Below are 16,469 nucleotides of genomic sequence, written 5' to 3' on the forward strand. Positions count from 1 at the left end.
ATCTCTGTGGAGCATCCAAGCTGGATCCTACCCAATGCAAAATCTGTTTTCAGAATATGTGTTAACCTGCTTCTCCTTTCTTAATATAGAATTTTCTGCCTTTGTTGTTTAAAGAAGGTTTTGCTCAACAAAAGCAGTTACTGTGTCCTTTTACTGAATAGTAAAGTTTCACATTATGCCGACTGCAGTCCGGCGGCAGTCTCCTGCCCCTGCCCGTGCATCCTCACCCCCCTCTTCCACCTGAGGTCTAGTGTCCGTGTAGCTGCTGCATGAGTCCTACCAAGGGTGAAAACCAAACCCACCCCGTGGGTGGTGGGATACTTCGGGGGTGGTGCAGCTAAACTGAAGCAGGTGTGAGATGAACATGCACCGAACTGCAAGGGCACGCTCTGGTTTCATAGCGCCTTAGCTGCTTTGTACAGACCGCCTATACGGACCCTCAGGTCTGCTTGGGAAAGTCACTCTGGTTTAAAATGCATTAAAATGCCACTCACCGTCATGGCCTTTCCCCCCCAGCTTGTTTTCTCTACTTCTTTTCTGACACTCGGTACCACTTGCCTGAAGATGACTGCAACAAAAGGCCTAGAGAAATGTAACTTCCACCGACAAGTTTGCCCGTGAGAGTTAGGTACCTCACATCTTTGCAAGTGTTTGAAAATCCCTGTTGTGATACTGGCTATTTATTTGTAAGTCCCCCAGAACTTTTTAAAACCTGACCATAGGCCTTTATGGATTGAATATTTTTAGCCTATCCTTCCAGATGTTCACAAATGTTGAAAACTCTGTCCTAAGCATTTCTCGGGTGAGGAGGACTGTTTTACGTTAGTCAAAAGAAAGCAACTAAAATCCTTGCTTCCACAATGCTAATCCATCACTTGATGTTCTGTGCTTGAATGGTTGATCTTAGGTCATATACTCCATGCCTTCTGCTCTCAACAGCGATAAATAAAAATGAAGTGACAATAGTAATGTGGATTAATAAAGAATGCATGAAGCTGGCAAGCAGCCTGAAAAGTGCGGTTGGGCTGCGTTCAAAGCTCAGGCGATGCCAAAGCGCTGCCAAGGTGTAGTGTCTTTGAAAAACTTGGGTCTGTTCCAGGCTTTTTGAAAGTAAACTAGCATCTGTAGGGAAGAGAGAAGGTACTGAATTGCATTAGAAGCCTTTAAGAACTGCATAATTAGCATCTATTACTCTGTAGCTGTTATGATAATACTAAAGGATAAATTCATTCATTAATTAGGATAATAAGCACTAAGGACAAGGATATGACTGACTGTTTTTTGGAGTTTTGCCGCGGAACACTGATTTGGGTAGGGCAGCACTCAACATCAAACAGGATTAACGCTGTGGTGCGCTGTGTCCTTTTCCTTTTTTAAAAGCGTATTGCACCATGCCCTCTGTTATCATGGGATTTGTGTGTAGCTCTGTGATCGTTAATTCACACGAGCGGTTTAGACACGTAACAATGGAAGTAGCAGTTTTGAGGTAAAGAGGATTTTTGTCCTGTTGTCTTTGCTGCCTTTTATTCCGAAGCGTACAGTCAGGCAATCGGCAGGATGTCTGCATTGGGATCTAGGAGATGCACCAGCAGGAAGACTTCCAAGAGTTGTGCCATTTGCTTGCTTTGGCCGTTTGCAGTCTATTTCTGCTCTTTGGGACTATGGAATGGAAATACAGAAGTTAGCTGTTGTCTTCTGTGCTGCACAGGAGGATGTAACGGATCCAGGAGCAGCGTTGCATTGACCTACAGCGGCACTCGTGTGTCATCGGGGCTGTGGGGTTTCATTGCCCAGCTGATGGGACTTGTCCTTCACTCCATTCCCAGACGCAAAGCGGATTCAGTACTCTTGTGTGTAAATCTATCCAAGAGATGAAAAATGACTGTAGTTCTTAAACTTTCATATTTTATTTCTCCATTCATGGCACTCTGATTTTTTTTTTTCTCTATTTAAATATGTATTGTGAAGGGCACGGGGTTAGCACGGTCCTTTCTTGTTCTTGTCTCTGGATGCGTGAGATGCAATAACAGGTTTCTAGCTGTGCGTGGATTTTGAACGGAATGACTTATTTACTGAGCGACACTGCGGAGATAAATGCTGTCATGGAACTGCTTGTGCTAAAGCACGTTCCTTCAGCAGTGCAAATTTAGGTGCATTTCAAGCTGTCCCTTCAGTGTGCCAAAGATAGAGGCTTGCTGTGCTCTGTGGTAATGGCCTCAACTATAAACTCCAGTGAAGAAATGGTCTGGTGAATTTATTTGAGGGTGGTTTTTACTGGGGAAAGAGAGTATCCGAAAATGATCACCACAAGATAGCAGCCTACCGGTTCATCAGACTTGCATTGGACTGAGCTGCTGTGCAGTTATTTGTGAAAGGGAACGGTGAGGGATACCTGGCAACAGCTTTCATGTGCTCTTCAGATGTTTTCACCTGCCAGCTGAAGTGAATGGTCAGTGCAGCCCTGGTCTAGGAAGGGATGACGAGCAAAAAGGAAAATTATTTCTCAGAGTAAAATGCATTATCCCATGAATGTGCTGCCCTGAAACTTTTTTTTAAGCAAGAGAAGCTTTTACAATTGTATCGTAGTTTGTTAATGTCGTGTCCTTTGGGCGTTTTGCCTTCAGAAAGCAAGCTCTGAATTAGAGAGATCAATCTTCTTGTATCCAAATTGTATTCTACTTAGCTCTGAAGCTAAAGTGAAAATCACTGTTGAAATCTAAGAGGACAGGATAGCGATTATGGTTTCTTTCTGTAAGTGATGCATTTTGGCAGGGCTTCTGATTGTCATGTGGTGCTTTGTAGACAAGGCTGGGTCCGGCCACAAATTGAAGAGGACAGTTGGCTTTATTCTGAAGAGACATTGAATCCCACCCCATAACTAAGCAAGTGTAAATGCATTGCAGAGGAGCAGTTTGTCGACAATTTTACTTGTTTTACAACTTCTCCAAGAGCTGAGCTTGGTTCAAATCCAAAATAAGAGGAGGATTGTGGTGGATGTTCCTGTTTTTCTTAGTTGCCTTGCTGTGTATTCCTTATAGAGAAGTCAAACGTGCATGCATTTGTAATAGCAATATTACAGTGCCCGTTTACTTGGGAAAGTTGACAGCCGTTTGGGACAGATAGTCCAAAGCAGTTTCATCCAGTATCATCCTCTGCAGGCTGCAAAGTTACTTTGATCAACAAGTAAGGTTTGGTGGCTAAGCAAGCATCAGGAGAAAGACGAGGTGTGCAGTTATGATGCCTCAAACCTGAACGACTTGCTTGTAGATAAAATTCATAGGCCTTGGAAGAGCATCTACACTTCCAAACAACAGATTCATAAAATGTAGGACAAGCAGATTAGTAAAGAATATTAAAAAAAAGGCACAGAAACCACATCAAAATACATAGCATGTATGTAAAGGTGCTTTAGCAGTAAATCCAAGGTATGTCATCTTCATTGTTTGTAGCAAATGTTTACTGTCACTGAACAAAGTGGCAAAACTCTCCGTTTGGAAAGTTTTCAAAAGTTATGTCCTACCAGTTACACTGCGTGGCCCTTGATTAGTTAAGCTCTGATATTCTAAAGAAAATTTGTAATTGAGTTGGTTTTGGTAATAAAAATACTGAAGTGTAAATGCCGTTGTCTTCCTCAATAACTAGAGGTGCTTTGCCCAACTGGATTTATAACTGTATGTTAAATTAAAAATAAGTTTTGTTTTAGAGGAATTGGTGACAGAATTCTCAGGGGGAACGTGACTGAGCTTGTTCCTTACATCTTTGTATTCATTAGGGCTTTCCTAGAGTTACAGAGCAGGTTTGTGCCCCAAGTTTGCTAAAGAGCGTCAAGCAGGTGCTTCTTGTCACTACGTGTTGTGTAACCCGCCATAAACTGACCTCGTTCAGCGAACACCGAGGTCCTAACTCGTCGAGCAAGATTTACACCTGAGGTGTGAAACAGCTCAGAATCAGTTCATCATAGACCTGCTGTGAATTCCCGAGTTCTCCGCTTCCTTGGCAGGGGCTGGCAGCCTCCAAACTTCAAAAGCTGCGAATGTGCAGACGGGCTGTGGGATGTAGACATGAAGCATAATTGCAAACTGATATTGTTAGAGCAAGTTTGCAATCAAGGGCTCGGGCTTTGACAGATAAGAAGGAACTGACTTTCTGTTTTTCTAATGATGCATTTTTTAACTGATCTGTGGTTTCAAAATACTGTATTTATTTCAAACTTTGTGGTTTACCTTTTCAAAAGACCCCATTAGGGATATTAGATATTAAAGATGGCCTGTCTTAAATGTTTCATCTCCTGGATCTTGGCACCGCTTTTCAATGTCCCTTCTTAAAACTGATGCATGCAGCTGCCAAAAAAGCAGCTATTCTTCCATTTTGGCTCCAGCTCTGTTAACAAAACTTCTCCAAAGCTGCTTCTGTTTCTTGTGCTTTCTGAATAACGTTTCACCCTTCTAAACTCTTTCCTTGAGTTTTGGTCAGCTACATCTTCAAAGTGGGCAGAGATGCTCCCTCTGACACCCCCTGATAAATTTTGGGGGGATGCGAGGGGAAGGGACTGCAGGAGCGGCCAAGCTCACACATGTCCTCGGGAAAGAGCATCCCTGAAAGACATCACCTTGGAGCAGAGTGCAGGGGTAGGTGGCCTGGCCCAGCGGGGCATTTCTTACCATCTCAGTGATATTTTCCAAACACTGCTAACATTTTTCACTTCATTCTGGGGTTTGTAATGGAAGCAGTGTCAGATACAGCACGTTTTTAATTATTTCCATGCTTCTAAGTTTCCGTTATTTTGTAAATGATGTGATAGATGTGTGTCCTGTTGCGTAGCGACCGTAACTGGGGTTATGGGGGGGGGTTTCAAACAAAGTTTCTTGGTTTTGGACCTACAAAATCTTTTCTTCCTGGAAATTAGTTTTAACAAAAACATGCTTATGTGCTTTGGTCACTTAAAAAAAAAAATTTTAAAAAATCAGCTGTTGGCTTCAGTGATGTGCCCAAGAAATGAGGCTTAAGAAAATTGAGATCTGTATCTGCCCAAGCTACTGTTGCTGCAGCTGACCTCAGGCAAGTCATTTGGAAAGTTTTTTTTGTTTTTGTTTTACTAACCTCAGGCAAGTAATTTTCAAAGGGTTTTTTGTTTGGTTTGTTTTAAAGGATAGTGGTGTTTGCTTACTTTGATGAAACATTGTTTTGTCTCTGTGGTTAAGTGCCGAGTAGATTATAGCACAATTTGGGGCACAGGGTAAAGAGGGTGTTGTGTTTAAATACGTGCAATGTCCATATAATCATTTGTAAATATATATGCATTCACTCATTGCCTTGCCACCTGTAGGATGGTAGGATTTTAGTTCCCATTACTTCGCAGTTGGTCTTTTAGTGGCTTTGAAGTATTTCCTTTGTGGCTGTAAGCTCATGTTGGGTTATTACTTTAATTTTCTGAAGTGTAGAAAAGCAGTCCCCCATGCTGTGGCCGCCCTCCCCTTCACCCCTGTGTCTCTCTGTTGCTCTTACGGTATAATTTCACTACAGAGATGATTGATATTGAATTGTTTAAATTATAACATGTCAGGAGAACAGGGAATTTCATTCACGTGTTGAGAGTTGTAAATCCTGTTTCAAGTTCATTAGGTGTCTGCCTGCCTGCCATTCAGAAATAGGCTTTCTTGGGGGAGGAAAAATGGTTGTTACGATTTCAAATGCCGTACAGATGGTGTGTTTGTGTTAGATCTTCTCAGCGTGCCCTTATTTCTCTGTACCTGTGCAAACCCAATTGCCACCAAAGCCCGATCCAAATATTTGCCTGCTCTCTGGATGCTTCTGGCGAAGCTGCTCTTCTGAGCGACAGAGAAACCACTGGAAGTCATGCCTTATTTCAGCTTAGCCCCCAGAAAGCTGCATATACCTGATGGCGGTGAGCTTCCAAAATTGGTCAGAACAAGCAGGAATAATACTGCTGTCATTCAGACCCGGTCTTGGGCAGCCTTGTGTTCCCACGTGTGTTTTTAGTGTTCCTATCTAACTGGAATCAGGGAGCACAAGGAAGTAAAATTCTTAGAGGAGAAAAGCTGCAGTGGTTTCCATTAAAATCTCTTTTTTCCTGCTGATAGCAATTAATTGATAATAAACTGATAATTAATGCTGAAAGAGATCAATTTCTTCTGTGGAATAAGATTCACCACATAAATACACTGAACTTTCTCCTCTGCCTTCTGCCGTGTGGTCTGTCCGTACGTATGTTCCCTTCACCTTGTGATAGTTGGTCCCTCGTGTCCCTTTCCCGTGATTCCAGGTGAAGCTCGGAAGTTTTAGCGTTTCCATCATTCTCACCTTATTTAAAGCTCCCTCCTTCCCATATTTTATTTTCTTCTAAACATTTGTGCAGCTGCCTGACAGCAGAAGGGGTATCGCGCTGCGAGCTGTTGATGCTATCTTCTAAGCCAGGCCAACCCCAGAAGTGAACAGACATCTTCTTGATGCTCACCACCGCCCAGCCCTGCCAGCTGAAAGGGTCGCGGGAGCAAGCGCTAATGCTTGTTAAGTAAAAATTTATGCATTCATCAGCGGGGTTAAGCTAATGCAAATGTCTTCCAGCTTTAGGAAGAGCCATAATGGGAGTGTTCCCAACCCCATGGTGTGGGGAGGGAAGGAATAAACTCCTGTTGATGGGTAGTACCAGGAGCAATGAAAGCGAGCGTCCATCCGTGGCCTCAAGGTGAGACCTGGAAGTGTGCTAGCCAAAAAGCCTCACGCTGCTGAGTGTACACTTTCATTCAGAAATAAAGTAGCTTTATATTGCCTTAGCGCAAACTCCCTTTAAGTTTTAAAGATTTATAATTTCCTTAAAGTTATAATAATACACCAGAAGTCATGAAAACATCCAGGACATTTTGGTAAACAGACTTAAGCTTACTTAAAGCCACCTACGGCACCAGCTAAAAACACTTCCTGGGAAAAATCTTAAGTGATGGATTTTATCAGTCTTGTTTTCTGTTTTGACTAAATTTCTAAGCCATTTTCCAGTGTGACTTGTAATAGAAAAAGGGCTGAAGGGTCATGCTGGAATAACATACAGAACCCAAGACCCAGACAGCTGTAAAAGTCACCCACATGGCAGAGTTAAACTCTACTGGTGGATGCTGGCTTTTTTCCAGCTATTTAATACGGGGTGTTTTGTTACTATAGGGTCAAACTGCAGTGACTTTTGCCGTGTACTTTCATCTCATTTTCTGGTCTCGATCTCCATGTGGACTGGTAAGGTTCATGAGAGCATCCATGTGATTTCTCTCAGGAAGTAAGCATTTGAACCAGAAAAGAAAGGTCTATCCTTGTCTTAAAATAAATAAATCTTAGGTGCTACAGAGAAAACATACTCAGACCGTGGGACAGGAAAGTTGTGCGTGCTGGAACTCAATAGTACCCTGTCTTGCTTGAAGAGCCATTGATGGACAAAAAGAAGTCCTATCTGCACAGCTTCAGCTGGAAACGTAGTCTTTTACAAAGCGGGGAGAGGCGATCTGTAAATCTTTATTATAAAACTTGTGCATATCTGTTTTCTAAATTAATTGTTTCACACATATTGGCAGAGATGAACCTATTCGCTTCCTTGTGTTAGCTGGATGCCTCCGAGCGAGCCATTGACTGTTCAGTGCACAACAGGGGAAGAATTGCTTCTTGCCAGATCCCAAGTGAAAACGGTTAAGTCCACAGAAAAATACTCCTGTGTGCAACTGGCCTTGAGCTTATGGGAGCCCCTCTTAGAAATGAGTAAGGTTTTTGTACTGGTCAGTTGAAGGGTGTAAGAGATGATGGAGCAAAGGTGGGGTTTTTTAACTGTGGGAATGAAAACGCAAAGGGTGTTTTAAAACACCCTCCTCTTAAATTTGCTTTTCCCAGTCCAACAGTAACCAAGCAGTGCTGCAATAAGTAATGTCTTTCTGTTAGCAATGAAACAAACCATCACCAGCTGCAAGGGTCATGCTGTGTGTTGGGCTTGGGAAGAAGGGGAACGGGGAGCGATCCTGCTGCTCGCTCGAAGTGTCACCAAATGAGCTGTGCTTAAGGGAGCATGTAAACTTCTCCCGGCTATGGCTGCACGTCGTCCTCAGGCCATTTGACCAGTTAGAGGTAAAATATTGCTTGTGGAGCTGGGGTTCTGAATCCTTGTCCCTCTGAATCTTGTCTCATGCGATGTGAAGCCTGGGTAGCTTTTTACGGTCTGTGATGGCTTTCCTAATGGAAGGTTCAAATCTCTGACTCAGTGGAAATTAAATCATCAGTTCAGTAATCTCTAATAATTTTTTTGGCATGACATTTCTTCTGGCTTTGATAATCAGAAAAGAAAAAAAAGAAGCTCTGCGCAGTGTGCTGAAATCTCACCAGTCTTTCATCATACATTTAATCCTACGCAGCATGCAATAGTAAGGGAGAACAGATCAAACTCTAATAAGAGTAGGAACGAATCCAGATTTTCCATTTTGTGAGAAATTCCATATTTGTCATGATGCTTTTCGTTGTGAACGTTTCTGTGAAATGAAATTCCAAAAAATACTTTGATTTTGTTCAAAAGGGATTTTTTTTTTAAGTCAGTGGTCAATTTTTCCTTTTAAAGGTCGTGAAACTATTTTGTGGCATTATTGAAATCTTCATTTGAGACTTGATTTTTTTATTTTTATGAAATTTGTCATACCCGAGTTTGTAATTGAAGGTCTGAATCTGGGAAATCACTTGACTGTGTGCTTAACTTCACCTCTGTTCTTATGTCCTATTGACATTAGTGGGATTTAAGCATGTGCTTCTCTAAATCAGGACCATCAGTAATTAAAGAATAGAAAAGTAATTATTGAATTGGAAAATTAGAGGGTGATCAAAAATGTATTTGAGCAACAATTTATCAACAATTGGAGCAACAATTGGAAATCATTATGTGAAGAAGGCATTTTTGCCTAATGGATATTATGTGCCCAAAGCACCAGTAATCTTTAGCTTTGCTATAAAACACAGTTGACAACATGAGACCAACTTAACAGTCACTTACTTGTTCCTACTATTTTATTAACTCTCTAAATTAAAAAAAGAACCCTTCTGCAAAACCCTTCTGGCACTTCAGAATTTGCAGGAAATGGGAGCAAGATGTTCAATTTTTATATTGATATAGTGAAACATTGTAGTATTTTTGATATTGAATGAGGTCACTGTTGTTTCTGCTGCTTTGGCTGTGCAACTCTGGGAGTCTAGCTGAGAGAATTTAGACTTTATTTTCTTGTGATTTGTACTGGAGATCTGAGGGGAAGCACTGAATGTTGTCCAGTTCCTTCCTAGATTGCTGCAATGATTCTTTCCTGTAAAGTTAATTGCACCCCGTGTAAATGTGGCTGTCTTATTTTTGCATAAAAAGTTGTCACTCAGGCTCCAAATCTGCAGAAACTTTGCTTAATACAACTTTTAGAACAACCTAAAGCATGTATGCTGTTTGAATTTAGTTGTGGCAGACTTAAAACGGTAGGGTATTAGGAAATATTCACATTTAGGGTGTTGGGGTAACCTTCTGCTGGGTGGAAATTTGTATTATTGCTCCTGAAACTGTGTTTGGTACTAACACATCATACGCACAGTCATTCTGAACATGACTGAAGGATGGCCACCCCCGTTCCCGCAAGTATCCTGCAATCCTTTTGCAGAAGAGCCTGAAATCCAGGGCTGCGGTTGCAGGCGTTGGGCTGACTTACCTGGGAACGGTGGCGGTGCTGCTGGCCCCCAGGCACGTGCAACCACCCCTCTCCTGGAGGCTGCTGCTGCTTCCGCAGGGATAGCTCGGCTGGTTGCTTAGCAGCTGCCGAACTGCTGCAGTTCGAAGGTACGGGAGCGCTGGTTCTGGGTTACTTTTCTGCACCGCGCTCGGGCTGTGCCGGTTCAGCACTCGCTCCACGAGTTGTCCTGCAGCGCAGGAAGAACCTCCCAGAGAGACGGTGGGGCAAGAAACACCGCTGCCGTCGTGAGGTAAGCCGTCCCTCCTCGTTAATCAACTTCCTTGCTAGCTAGCGGTAGCCTCGTTACTGTGATGGCGTAGAACGGGATTCAGCAGCAGCAAGGAGAACGCTGTCCGTGTGGTCCGTTCTCTCCACGGTTGATCCTGCACGCCCTGTCACATGGACCAGTAGTTTGCTGACCCCAACTATTCCTGTCTTGTAAATTTAACTCTTAGTGTCTTAATTCATGATGGAAAGAGACTGCAAACCTGCAGTCCAACATTTAAAGTTAAAATATTGTGGAATTAATGACAGATTTACCATCATTTGACAAATAGGTTTGTTATTTGCGTGGGTAGTATACGAGATGGTATTGAAATGTCCTGTTAAGTGCGGCGGGCAGAAGCAAATAAAGGATTGCAGCGATTTCTCGGTCTGTTGTTTCTTACGTTGGTGACTAAACCTTGCTCAGCTGAAGGTCATACTGGCAACTTATCAAGGGAGCAAGAACCACTTAATTGCAAAAGGTGGAGAAATTGGAAAGGCTGTCATCTTTTTGAAGATAATTAGACTTGCACTCCTGTTTTTGTTTTTCGCCTTTAGACAAAAAGTAAAATGACATAACTTACGGAAATTACAAAGCGTTTATGTCCTGTGTAGATACCTGCTTTGTAGGCTTGTGAAATATGGGTGATTTCCTGTGATATGAAAGCAGAATTTACGGGCACAGTACACGATCTGGAGTTGTCTTAAATAAATTTGACAGAAAATAGCTGGTACACTGGATTATAGGTTTCACATTTAAGATTGCCTTGCAGGCTTGGGATATTAATATAAAAGTGATGCTTATAACTTTCCTGAAAAACAAGTGAATATAGCAGAATTGCGATTGGGAAGTCGGAGTAGGCCATGCTTTTTTGTAGCCCAGGTGAAGAGGGCGTCAGGTGTAGTTCTGACAGCCACGTACGGCAGATCTGGGGTCACGCTTCACAGCTGCTTTCCCCGGCGACGTCTCCCCTCTTATACCATGCATTTCCTTGTCATATATATCTCCTTCCTCTTACACCATGCATTTCCTTGTCGTATATATTTCCTTCCTCTTACACCATGCATTTCCCTGCTTGCTCTACTGGTTGCCAGATATCCCTTTGTCGCTTTTAATCCTTTGAGTGGCCGTGTAACCTGGAGCCAGCCTAATTCCTTCCTCTGATACCTTCTTCTGAGTCCTTGCGCTGCTGGCATTGCCGTGCTGTAGGAGCACCTGGACTTGCACAGCACGGCTAACGTCTGTTGGATGCTGTGTTGTTTTGGTCATCCTTTCCCAAGGGAGACAACTGCATGCGGAGTGTGAAGCAGTGTGTAATGCTGGTAATTTTTTTCTTTTTAAATATGGCCATACTGTTGATTTTAGGAAAAAAAGACTAAAAAAGCGCTTTGCACTTGAAATAGAAGGTGGGGAAGCTTTGTGGAGGTCCATGGTCACTGAATCAGTGTCCACATCTGTAAAACAGGAATGGTCTCATTTTAGGGGCTGCATGGGAGTGTTGAGAGGATTAATGACTGTTCATAAAGTGCTTTGACCTGTAAACTGCTGCATTATTACATTTTTTATTGATCATAACAGGCCATGAAGCATTTAGAAGTAGTCATTAGATATTAAAAGCTTCACAAAGCATATTATGCTGTGCTGCCTTGGTCCCTTCCTTGTTCCCTGAAGCAGTATGTATCTTGTCAATATTTTAATTGGGGAAATGATATGCACTCAGGAGTAAATCTTCAGCTAGTGTTATTCATCATAGATTGTTTTTTTAATTCAACTGAAGATGTGCCTGGGGCATCTGACAGAAATTTTGCAAGCTTCAATTCTGCCTTCAGATCCCTGATTGTATATTCTTCTATCTATGCAGAATCTAATTTCATGCTATTTATACATCCATTTCGTAATTTACATTTCTGCAAAGACACCTTGTGTATGAAAATGCTACAAAATCCTTGTAAGACAGGTGGAAGTTAAAAGCTTTGGATAGGTCTCGTAATGCTGGGCCACATCCAAACCCACAGTTAAATAATTAAAACCGGAACGCTAACAGCTGCTTTGAGCATGAATGGCTGTCTACAAATTAAAACATGAAAATACTACTAAGGCATTTGCATCACTTTCAAATGTTTTGAGAAGAAAGATGGCCAGATCTGTCTGCTACTTCTGCACAAATTTTCGTTTTCTTCATCGAACTCGAATTGGTGAGGAGCTCATAAAAGTGCAATTCTCTTTTCTGTTTATGCAGGGGAGGAGCTGGATCGTGAAGCGGAGTTATGAAGATTTCAGAGTACTTGATAAACACCTTCACCTATGTATATATGACCGGCGCTTCTCCCAGCTCTCAGAGCTACCCCGCTCCGATGCCCTGAAGGACAGTCCGGAGGTAAATTATCAGCTCTGTAAATATTTAAAGCACAGTCACCAGCAAGGGCTTGGAAGATATTTTCAAGTATGTACAAAGTACTTTTAATGCAGCCTGGGTTAGATTTGGAAATTGATTACTAGTAATAACATCAGTATGTGTTTTCTACCCTTCATTTCAACGATCTAAGGAGAAAAACCCTGCAAGTTCATATGAATTAATGTGCTGCTAAATGGAGAATGTCAAGAAAGAAGCTGTCCTGTTAGTACCTTAGATAAGAATTTTGTTATGTCTTTGGAAACTTTTTCAATGAAGTGAATATTTCCTGACTTAATGTTGGCAACTTAACATTCCTAGGAAATCGTGCTGTTCTAGGGCTGCAGCGCTGCAAGGGTAATACCATTTGGAATGCTAGACTTGTATTTATAAACTGAAAATTACTGAAGCTGTTTTTTAAGAGCATTTGCATTAGTGCATTATTTAAATGGTCTTTAAAAAGCTTGAAGAGTGGTTTTTTTCCTAAATGAATGAGAGGAATTTTTCATTTCTTGACTTACTGTCTTCACCTGGAATATGGTGAGCTGGAATTCCTTCGGCTTCTTGCCTGTTGATAATTTAGAGATTTATTCATGTCCAAAATAATCTTCTGGAAAGTAGCAGGTGCATCTTGACTGCATCATTTCAGAAGGTGTGGAGAGGGAGGCAATGTAATGCGTGGCCACAGAGGTTATTTGAGCCAGTAGAGCATAACAGAGCTGTTCGGCCTCAGTCTGCGGGAAGAGCGTGTGTCACGGTGACGGACAGCGCCCGTGGCTTCATTTCAGAGGACGCTGATCTCTGTAGTTGTATGTTTGCCCCCTGCCATCAAGCACAAGTACGGAAAAATCTTGACATGCTGTGTCGGAAGGCTAACGTTGCCTGCTCACGAGATGTGAAAAGGGAAATGAGGAAATTGAGACCATTCCAAGCATTCAGAGAAGAATCCATCCAGGAACTATAAACCAGAATCTGTGTTCTTTCAGTGCTGAGCGGGCAAGGATTGATTGCTTTTGAGCAACACACAATGGCTGAAATCAGTGCCCCAGTGAAGTCTACAGGGCTTCTGCCATTGAGTATAGGAAGTTGATGGTGTGGTCCCATTGCTCATCAGAGAATCTGATTTATTAGTTGCTTCGGTTTAATGCAGGCTATTTCTGAAGAGAATTTGAAGTTTCTAGTCTCTTAAATTCAGCAGAAGGAGCAATATTCGGGATAATGAATTCCTGGATTTATTTTTTTAAATTATATTTTTGGCATTCCTATCTCTTACATCTTTATTTGTACAACTGATTTAATACGTACTTTTTAGCATGAGGCTGAAAATTGCATTGTATCTGTAAGCACAAAAGATGTAAAAATGTTGAACAGCTCTACTGCTGTGAAATGTAATTCTGCAGCTGTGCGGTGTCTCCTACTGTATTCTTTATTTTGAATTGACCACATTTGAACAGATGTTTGAGGAGAACAATGTTTTAAATAGTCCTACAAACTCTGGGCTAGAATACTGCTTTATGACACTGTCACTGTGAAGCTTTGGAAAGACGTCACTAGCTTCTCTTTAATAAAAGCAAGTTTACTATTATAGAAGAGACGTTGCTAAGTGTATTTTTAAAGCCCTCTTCTACTATTTGAAATATTACTCTTTCAAGGGGTCAGTCTGAGTTGCCACATTCTTAAGGGTTTGCAAGGGGGTGGAAATGGCAGCCAGTGTTCTGTTTCACTAAATGGTTCTCAGATGTGTTTGATGGCCGTAATACAAATGATTTGTTTGTATGTGAAGTTCATGATGAGAGGAAGGCTTTAGATTTAAGGTAACTTGATAAGGGAAATTATGAAAATCTACATATCGTATAAAAATAACATTATTACTTTCACGGGGAGCTGCTGCTTTACACTTGTTTGTTTGTGTAATCATTGTAACGCAGTATGGAGTTTGCTGTCCTTCTTCAAATGAGAGATTTCCTTGCAAAAGGGAATATATTTCTATAACACTTGCCTATGGCAATGGATAATTTATGGTCTCTCCAAGTCTGAAGAAGTCTCTCCAAACTATGATATATTAACAGAAAAACTGTATGTCTGTTTCTTTCTGTTCCAGCTTGTCACCCAGATGCTGATGGCTTACCTGTCACGTCTCTCAGCCATCGCAGGCAACAAGATAAACTGTGGGCCTGCTCTCACATGGATGGAGGTACAGTATGAAGCTCAGGTTGTTCTTTGTTTCCTCACCTTAGCAGCAGAGCAAGCCACAAATCTGCTCTCTTGCCTTTCCAGAAAGAGACATAATCCTTCCAGACCTCACTGAAATGCTATCCTAACAGCTTTATTCCCCTGTTACAGGCATGTAGGTGGCCACAAAAGGTATAGAACAAACAGAATCAGATCCAATGTTAAGAATATAGGAGCTTTTTTCCCCTCTTGCTTGGATTTTGTCACCCAAAGTCATATCATTCTGCTGATATTCACAAATAAAAGGAGGTGGCAGTTCTAGTGGAGCAGTGGTTGGGTCAGTGGACCGCCTGGGAAGGTCCAGTTCGTGGCTGAAGTCTCCGAGTAATAGGTTGCAGAAAGCACACACATTCTTACACTCCTTTTTGGCAAGGCAATACTGCGAGTGTGGCAAGTTTCTAAAACCGTTGGAGCTGACTCAGTTATGGTGTTCGTCTGCCCTCTTTTTTTTTTTTTTTTTTTTTCCTTGCGATAGCTAGAGAAACAATAAATATTATCTGCTCCTCTTTGCCATCACTGTTGGTTAAACCGCTCAACAGAGCCTGCGTTGTGCTTGCAGTGGCACTGTTTGTATATTGTGAATTGCAGCTGCAGCTTTGGTTTCTCTGTTAATGGTCTTCTACCATCTTAAACAATAGACCTTATTGGGCAACGAGCGCAGGAAAGAATGGGGCTAAGTGATCAAGGCCACCTGTCTGTGCCAGCGCTGCCGTTGCTGATTAGTCTGGGTAGAGATATGTGCGTCTTTCCATTGCCTGATGATATTGCTGCACACCAGGAATAGAAACAACTATTATTAGACTGTTGCAATTCATTTTTAAATGGTTGTGATAAGGATTGAGCGCATTTTCCTGCAATTTTCTCCACTGATATGCTCCTCATCCTGAAATCCTTTGGGATGAGAAAAATCTTGGAAGCCGCCTCAGCACAAAGGGAGGAAGGAAGTTATAGAGGAAAATGAAACTGTAGAATTTATAGCAACACAGTGGACCTAGAGATTACAGCAAACCTATTGCACATGCAATAGAGAATAACCTTTCTGATTAACTGAGAATCTTACAAAATCTTACACGAGCACAAAAATCTAGGAATTTTGAAAGTAGGCTGATGATTGCAGCAAGGGGTGGGAGCCATGTTTTCTTAAAAAAGGAAATAAAAGGGTGGGAGAAAATTGAAAGCGACACTAGTTTTGGGTTTGACAGCATTTCCTCCTTACCTAAGTGCCTCTTCTTCAGCATTAATTCCACCTCGCAGAGAATTTTTGTAGTCACTTCTGTATTGCCATTTTAAGTACTTCAGGAAAAACGATACGATTTGGTGTTAATGGGGAGGTGTAAACATTCACTGTCACGTTACTGTTTGTACACAAAGATGCACAAATACAGCATTTTTCTCATGAGTTGGATGGGGACATACGACCTTCTGAAATACTCTTTATGAATCGTTCTTCCTCTTCCTTTCTGCGTCTGCCGTGCCCTACGCTGTCTCCGTGCTGCTCTCCTCAGGGGGCCCCCAAGCTGTGCTGTCGCTCTGAATCAGCCTGAAGTCTCTGCCACGTATGGGCACCAATAAAGTGCCGCCTCTCTCGTCCTCAGCTGCCTCACAGTCTCCTGTGCTCTTTATTTCAGATTGATAACAAGGGGAATCACCTGCTAGTCCATGAGGAATCATCCATTAACGTTCCTGCTATTGCTGCTGCCCATGTTATTAAGAGATATATTGCTCAAGCAGCAGACGAACTGTCCTTTGAGGTAAATAATTAAAGGAGCTTACGTTCCTTGTTGTCATATACAGAAGAGTGTAACGTGTGTGTCTCTGTGTGTGTGCGCGCATCAGGAAT

The 16,469-nt window shown here is 42.0% G+C and overlaps 1 protein-coding gene across 1 annotated transcript in view; it reads left to right on the forward strand.

The window, feature by feature from the left end:
• ARHGAP32 (Rho GTPase activating protein 32) overlaps window positions 1-16,469 on the forward strand; it is a 258,308-nt gene that overhangs the window by 162,102 nt on the left and 79,737 nt on the right. Inside the window, exons 7-9 of the mRNA XM_075173070.1 lie at window positions 12,245-12,382; window positions 14,499-14,591; window positions 16,258-16,380. Coding sequence (XP_075029171.1) covers window positions 12,245-12,382; window positions 14,499-14,591; window positions 16,258-16,380 — 354 coding nt within the window. The remainder of the gene's footprint in view (window positions 1-12,244; window positions 12,383-14,498; window positions 14,592-16,257; window positions 16,381-16,469) is intronic.

The sequence above is a fragment of the Calonectris borealis genome, chromosome 24, assembly GCF_964195595.1.
Source record: "Calonectris borealis chromosome 24, bCalBor7.hap1.2, whole genome shotgun sequence".
Taxonomy (NCBI): Eukaryota; Metazoa; Chordata; class Aves; order Procellariiformes; family Procellariidae; genus Calonectris; species Calonectris borealis.